Genomic DNA, 7191 nt, shown 5'->3' with positions numbered 1-7191 from the left:
GAGGTATTTTAGCTGGCCTGGACTGTACAACATGAGGGGGTTAAGAGGGAGTGGCTGTGTACAATTTATGCAAGGGGTGCATACATGAGGAGGGGCTGTGTCAGATGATGTCATAATTTATGCAAGGGGTGCATAAGCTGTGCAGGGAATGATCAGGTGATGTAATAAGACCAAACAAAGTGGAGTTAGAAGGAACTAGAATGCGGGGAACCATTCAGGTGAGGGGGCACAGCCTGCAGGGGCAGTGCTGCATGATGTCATGTACATAACAAACAAACCCAAACCAAATATATGTAGTGGTGATAGAATGGTGCGGGGAACGTGACTTGAGGCGCCTGACAGGTGGTTGACTGGGTGCTACAGGTTGTCCAAGGGGTCTAACTTCCAGTGTAGTGGGGCTCCAGTGATGCTTCCAGTGGGGACTAGGGGTTAATTTAGCCGTGGAGTCCATTTATGGTGTCCAATGGATGGTATCTTGAGGCCTTCTGTATGTACATGAGAAAAACTTTTGATTTTTCACATTTTGCGTACCACACCATTTCTGAGCAGCTGGGCGGGTTAATTTAACGTGTGAGTCGTTTGATGTGGGCACCATGTTTGGTGTGTTAACAATTGAAGATGCTTGTGAAGAGCATTGTTGTGGAGGCTGACCAAGAGACTGGTCAGTTTCATACCCGGGGTTATTATTGGCGCCGGAGGGGTTGTTTGGATTTGCCCGTGGCCCTTGCGAGACCATTTTTGGTTGTGGTGGATTGAAGAGGCTCTGATGGGGTTGCGAGTGCGTGGGAAGGGGGATAGGAATGATCTGATACTCCTAGATCGAAAAAATTTCTCATCCAATTGGGGTTTTTCACCCCTGGTACTGCGGTAACCAGGGGTGAAAAGCGTTACAATAACAGTAATCAGGGCAATAAAAAAAAGCAACCATTACGGTACGGCCCCGACCCAGAATAGCGTGGTACTAGTACCGCTACCGTAAAGCAGACGGGCAGGAACTCCTGTACAGTACGCAAAATGGCCGGTTACTGTACAGTACTGTACCGGCCCAGCGTTGCCAGCGGGCTTGATTGGGCAGCTTGTGCGGGGGGCAGAGCTTGGCACACAGCCAAGTCCTGGGCCAATGGGATCTGTGACTTAGCATGCAACACGCCAGTCATCAGAAGCCGGCCCTTGTCTCTGCCTCAAAAGGCAAGAACAATGTGCCCTTGAGGAGGGGAAACTTTATCCCTTCTTGACATTGCACATTAAACATTGACAAGGGAGCTTTTCCTTCTCAATGGCTGGTCTGTAGGCTGGTCATCAGGGAGGAAAGACTCCCTTTACGGTGGGCAATACTTGTATTGATCATCAAGAAGGGAGTCTCCCCTTCTTGATGACCGGTTTGTAGACCGACCATCAAGGAGGGAAACTTCTCTCCTTGATGGCCGGCACAGCGTTTGGCGTGCGTGGCACCCTTGCTTGAAATCGGCCCAGCGGGGCTTTGTGCCAAACCCTGCCCACTTTGCGATATGCCAAGCGGGGGTTGGGAGTGTGCCAGGCGGGCGTGAGGATTGGCCAAGCAGGAGGGTTGGGTTGGCGCGCTTGGCCTTTTTTTGGCCAAACTTTTGCAAGTGCCCAGACAGGCTTGCAACACCATAATAGTCCATATCTCTGTCCAGTAGCTTTGTTGGCATTTTGGCATCTTTCACAAGATTCAAAGTGATTCTTGGTTTCATTTTTAAAGTTTGGCCAACACAAAATATGCTGAACTCTCTCTGTGGTGTGCTCTACAGAGAAGTGTTCGCTCCCTCTTTGCTGCGCAATGCGCACTCATAGCGTTGGTGCCGCGGCAACACCGCCGAAGCTTTGTTTCTTCACCCCCGTCTAGGCTGCGCGAAGTCGCCGTTTCCGGGCCAATAATGCACATACATATATGTCTGCGCAGTCGCTTTTATCAAGGTTGTTGTTTGCGGGTTAGGATGGCTCCACTTTCCAGCGGCTCCGCCCGGCGCCAGCGGCTTGTTCGCGGCTGAAAAGCGGACCCCCGCGGCGCTGTCCCTGTCGGTCAGCGCGTGTCCGCTGCCTTTGCGCCGATCTACCGCGCGCCAAATACCCACGCCCGGGGTTTCCCCGTGCGGCTTTCCCAGAGGCGCAGCAGACCCATTGAGCGCAGCAAGGCGGGCTTGGAGACGCCGCTGGGCCGCGCTTTCTGCCGCGATGGGCTTGCACCCGTTGGCTTTTGCGCGGCCACCGCGGCTCCGATCATGCGGAGGAGCGCGCCTTTGTGCAGGCCTTTCCGGCACGACTCCGGCGTGTTTCTCCCTCGTGCCGAACAGGCGTTGAGGCCCAGTGTTTGCGCGCACATAATTCATTGCTTGGATGGGCAAGCCCCTCGCACATCTGCACACGATCAATCCGATGCGGACAAAGATGGGCGGTTCGCATACCCAGTGAGGACGGCGATTACTGGGTGTAGATGGATGAAAATGCAACGTGGCGCGCGGGTTCGTGCAAACATAGGACCAGACTCGGGACGATGAGATACTTGGTCAGATGGAAGCAGGAAGGATGAAGGAGTTGGCGGGGAAAGCGTCGGTTTATCCGTCGAATGGAAGCGCCTCTTTACAGGCTTCCTTTTTGTATTCCGCGTTGGGCTGGATGGGCCAAAGGGAAGTCAAATGGACGTACAGAATGCAGATTGTTAGCAAGCTTGTAGGAAGTGCAAAGTGAAGCACGCAATAGCAGCTTCTCCAAGACGGTTTACCTTGCAACAATAATGGCCTTGTTTTTGTCGACAGATGAAAACCGGGACTCCCGGCTTAGGGAATTTGAAGTTCAAGTTTGGGGTGGTCCTACCAACTGCAAGGATGTAGGACAAAGATTAATCTCGGTGGTCTGCAGGGAGGATCGCCGGAGAGGGTCTGCACAAGGAGTACGCGCGACTCACTGCCTTTGCTATCGACGCAATAGAAGGTGGACTTCGGGTCCGACTTGGGTGGACACACGAAGATAGCCTCGTCTGGTCCCGGCTGGTAGTTCGGTGGATAGTCCTCCTCGCACGCGATCGGGCTGCTGATGAGCAGCAGCAGCAGGACGGCGCTCAGAAGCATGGAAATACCGGATTTCATGCTTGGGTCTTGACAAGATATAGCTTGAGGGAGTTGGGTGGAGCTGGTGGGTGCGGGCAACTTGAGGGCAAGGATGCTGGTGATGAGCGAGGCGAAGGGGAGGTTGTGAGCAGGCTTTATAGCGTGCCGAAAGGGCCGACAAGGCCCTCGCAGGCTCAGCCGTGTTCTCTGCAGATGAGGTACCACCCTACACCCGGGTAAACCGTAAATCCCGAGAAAAGCCGGCGGGCCCCACGGCCGGACGGGCGCCAGCAGACGGTCCAGCCAAGACAGCGTGCCACGATGACGGTGCAGCCATGGTTCCCTGGCGCCTTCCAAACCTTCGAACTCTGTTCTTTTTACCTGGAGGCTAGGAGGTACGCCGCGAGGCAGGCGTGATTGGCGAGCTTTCTGTAGCCAATTGTATCTGGTGGGCGCGGTCCAACAGCCTCTTCGTCAGACGCTCGTGCAGCAGAGGCTTGGGTCCAGACCTACCTCCGTCAGGAGGGACAGGGAGGGACTTCCCCTCAGCTCCCCACACCACCAATGAATTTCCAAGGTGGTTAGTTCACCTACCCCATCTGCTCCTGTTTCACTCTATCTCAATGTCATCGGAGCATGCTGCAGAGAAGCATGCCGATTCCTTATCTCTGCCATGATCGCCTCAGTATGTTCTAGTGGAGAGCGAACTGTGGAAGCTCTCTCTGTGCAAAACCCTTATTTTGGGTGTTTTCTTGTTTGTTTGACTGGAAGGAATGCTGTGGAGGTACGCATACTCTCTCTACGTTGGACAGACACACGCTAGTCTTCAACCCACTTAGCCATTTTATTGCAAGTGGCAATTCCTGCCCACTTCGAATCAATCTGGAGTTGCAGATTTCGCAGGGAGATTGGGAGCTCTGGATGGCTTCGGGGATCGCCAGGGAGCTCTGTAGATTTCTCTGCGAAACCTGGGATCTGGCGGCTCAGATATGAGTTTCCCGATCGACGGGAGCTCCTCTTTGAAGATTCCAGCCCGCTAGAGTCTAGCTCGCGCAACAGGGCCCGCACCAGCGAGGGAAGTCCAGCGGCTCCTCGAGTGCGTTCTGCCTGCTCAGAACAGGCACATAGCCGACAAAAGCAGACGGCTGTGTCCGGGGACGATGCACGCAGATCTCAGGGATGTCAACATCGCGATTGGGGTGGTTTTGTTTCAGGATCAGCGGTTACGATGCACGTGAGCAAGCCATCGAGTGGTGTGAGAAGCGTGGACGGAGCGCTTCGGCGTCTTCACGGCAGGTCGGCCAGCTCGGCCTGGACTTCCTCGGCGAGGCCGGCGATCGCCTGGGCGAGTGCGTCGAGTCTTCGGACGACCGAGCGTCAGCAGCAGGAACACGGGGACGAGGGAGAGGGGGGAAGGGCTTACTTCTGCTGGCGGCCGGCGAGCCTTGCGCTGTAGTCGCGCTCCTCGACGCGGGCCTTCCGGCAGAGCAGGCTTTGCTGGAGATACTGTGGGCCCGAAGAGGCTTGTGTGAGTGCTGCAGATGGATGAGGGGGGGATGGATGGATGGGGATGGTTACCTCTGCGATGCTGTCGGCCTGGAGCGCCTCGATGCGGCCGAGCAGCCCGGCCAGGTCGGCCCGGTTGAGGTCGGAGCCGAGGATGTGGATGAGCAGCTTGGCCTCGTCGCGGATCTCGATGAGCCCGGAGGTGGCGATGGCGATCACCTGTGGCTGGGGTCAGCGGCGTCGTCGTCGTCGTCGTGGATAGGGAGGGTGTGTGTGTGTGTTTACCTGCTGGATGTACTCCTCTGGGCTGGTGTCGATGGTCTTGTGTTCGTGTCTGCAGCCCGAGTGGGACTGCTGGGCCGGGGGGCTGTCCTGTCCATGGTGGTGTGCTGGCTGGAGTGCGCCGTGGAGCTCGGCGAGGAGTGCGTGGCGGGTGGTGTGGATGGCGAGGAAGCGGGCGAGGGCGAGGCGGGTGTGCTGGGCCATGCTGAGTCAGTCCTAGTCAGTCCCCAGCCACCATGTGCCCCGCCACTCCCTTCAGGAACGCCCCGGCCATCGACGCCCTCTCGCCCCGCCCGGCCGACCGCCGCCGGGCCAGCGCCAGCCAGCCGGCCGAGCACGAGCCGCCGCTGGCGACCGTCGGCGACCCCGCCGACCGCTCCGACGTGCCCCTCGCCCTCCTCACCAGCGTGCTCGGCCAGCCCAGCGCCCCGCCCATCGCCCCGCTCGCCTTCGCCCCCGCCTCGCCCGAGCAGCGCCAGAGAGACATCGCCCGCCGCTGGGACGCCCACACCATCGCCTACGCCCCCGCCAGGGCCTTCCCCCCCGTCAGACATCTGCCCGGCCACGACCGCAAGCGCATCCTCGTCACCGGAGGCGCTGGCTTCGTCGGCTCCCATCTCGTCCGTCCTCCCCCCTCCCATCCCTGTGTGTCCATCCTGACCGCCGCTTCTGGTCCCAGGTCGATCGGCTCATGTTCATGGGGTCCGTGGCTCCCCACTCCCATACCCCCACGCCAACCCACTGACCGCTCTCCATCCACACAGCCACGACGTCACCGTCCTCGACAACTTCTTCAGCGGCTCAAAGACCGCCGTCGCCCACTGGATGTCCGTCCCCCATCCCCGCATCCTCCGAACGATCTGCACACTGACTGGCCGTTGTTTGCCTCCTCCAGCGGCCATCCCAACTTCGAGCTCGTCCGCCACGACGTCGTCGACCCGTTCATGATCGAGTGCGACCAGATCTACCATCTCGCGTGTCCCGCGAGCCCCGTGGCCTACCAATACAAGTACGCCCCCCCCCCCCCCGACAAAAAGAACAGCAAGAAGTAGGGATGCTGAGTGGCTTTTGTGTGGGGCTGTGGCTGGCCAGCTCGATCAAGACGATGAAGACCAACTTCCTCGGCGTGAGTCCTCCCCCTGCCCCAAGCCAGCGCCCCCTCCGCGCACCCGCTGATGAGAGCTGTTTGTGTGGCGCCAGACGATGAACATGCTGGGCCTGGCCAAGCGGACCAAGGCGCGCTTCCTGCTCTCGAGCACCTCCGAGGTCTACGGCTCGCCCGAACAGCACCCCCAGAAAGGTCCGTCCTCTTCGTCCCCGCCCCCCGACAGCACGCTGATGGGTGTCTCGACCGTCCGGCAGAGACGTATTGGGGGAACGTCAATCCGATCGGCCCGCGCGCCTGCTACGACGAAGGTGCGTCCCCCGCCGTCGTGGTACCCGGAGAGTACTGAGCGGGGTTTATGATGCAGGAAAGCGAGTCGCGGAGGCGTTGACGTACGGCTATGCGCGCGAGAACGGGGTGTCGGTGCGGGTGGCGCGGATCTTCAACACGTATGGGCCGCGGATGAGTCCGAGCGACGGGCGGCTGGTGACCAACCTGATGATGGCGGCGATCCGGGGGGAGCCTCTGGAGGTGTACGGCAGCGGGCACCAGACGCGCTCGTTGATGTATGTGGTCGACCTGGTGGACGGGCTGGTCCGGCTGATGAACGCGCCGTCGACCCCGGCGGTCGCCGATGCGCCCGTCAACCTGGGCTCCGAGGACGAGCAGCCCGTGCTGGTGTGGGCCGGCCGCATCCGCGCCATCGTCGCCGAGCTCAAGGCCGCCCATCCCCGCTACGCCTCCGCCGCCGCAAACCCCTCGCCCATCGTCCACAAACCCGCCCTCCCCGACGACCCCCCCAGACGCAGACCCGACACCGCCAAGGCCCGCGCATCCCTCGGCTGGGCGCCCTCCTGGTCCGCCGACGACGGGCTCAGAGACACCGCCAAGTTCTTCCTCGACAGCGTCCACTCCGGGTACTCCGCGTGACCCTCCTCACCCCTCTCCCTGCTCATGTACCCCTTTCTCTCTCCCGCACCTTGTCTGCCGCTATGTATCCTTCCAATATACAGTAAATGTGTGTGTTGCTGCACCGCCTCCACTGCAAGAAAAACTCTAGAAACTGCTTGCAGTTGAGATGCAGCAAGCTTCAATCAAGCTTCAGCTCAAGCTGGAGTCAAGCACCCAAATTCCATGCTGGTGCACCTTGAGTGTGTATCTTGTCTAGCATCTCAATGCTGGACATGCTGTAGGCTGAGGCAAATGAGCATCCCCCTGAGCACCCTTTTA

The 7191-nt window shown here is 59.1% G+C and overlaps 4 protein-coding genes across 4 annotated transcripts; 1 reads left to right on the top strand and 3 right to left on the bottom strand.

Annotated features, from left to right (window-relative positions):
- Positions 1-1953: 1953 nt before the first annotated feature.
- PtA15_7A440 (uncharacterized protein) lies at positions 1954-2344 on the bottom strand (the record flags this gene model as incomplete). Its single annotated transcript, XM_053171047.1, has 2 exons — positions 1954-2037; positions 2093-2344. The coding sequence occupies 2 exons, from the start codon at positions 2342-2344 to the stop codon at positions 1954-1956; spliced, it is 336 nt and encodes a 111-aa protein (XP_053022267.1).
- Positions 2345-2576: 232 nt separating this feature from the next.
- On the bottom strand, positions 2577-3107 carry PtA15_7A439 (uncharacterized protein; the record flags this gene model as incomplete). Its single annotated transcript, XM_053171045.1, has 3 exons — positions 2577-2633; positions 2744-2838; positions 2927-3107. 3 exons carry the CDS (start codon positions 3105-3107, stop codon positions 2577-2579), a joined length of 333 nt encoding a protein of 110 aa, XP_053022266.1.
- Positions 3108-4355: 1248 nt separating this feature from the next.
- Positions 4356-5060, bottom strand: PtA15_7A438 (uncharacterized protein; the record flags this gene model as incomplete). Its single annotated transcript, XM_053171044.1, has 4 exons — positions 4356-4428; positions 4492-4574; positions 4647-4793; positions 4860-5060. The coding sequence occupies 4 exons, from the start codon at positions 5058-5060 to the stop codon at positions 4356-4358; spliced, it is 504 nt and encodes a 167-aa protein (XP_053022265.1).
- A 32-nt stretch (positions 5061-5092) lies between these two features.
- On the top strand, positions 5093-6891 carry PtA15_7A437 (uncharacterized protein; the record flags this gene model as incomplete). Its single annotated transcript, XM_053171043.1, has 8 exons — positions 5093-5476; positions 5536-5558; positions 5621-5683; positions 5752-5865; positions 5949-5982; positions 6057-6156; positions 6219-6272; positions 6329-6891. The coding sequence occupies 8 exons, from the start codon at positions 5093-5095 to the stop codon at positions 6889-6891; spliced, it is 1335 nt and encodes a 444-aa protein (XP_053022264.1).
- Positions 6892-7191: the final 300 nt, after the last annotated feature.

The sequence above is a fragment of the Puccinia triticina genome, chromosome 7A (genome assembly GCF_026914185.1).
Source record: "Puccinia triticina chromosome 7A, complete sequence".
Classification (NCBI taxonomy): domain Eukaryota; kingdom Fungi; phylum Basidiomycota; class Pucciniomycetes; order Pucciniales; family Pucciniaceae; genus Puccinia; species Puccinia triticina.
Note: the sequence above shows the minus strand (reverse complement) of the source record. Positions and strands in the feature narration are given on the sequence as shown.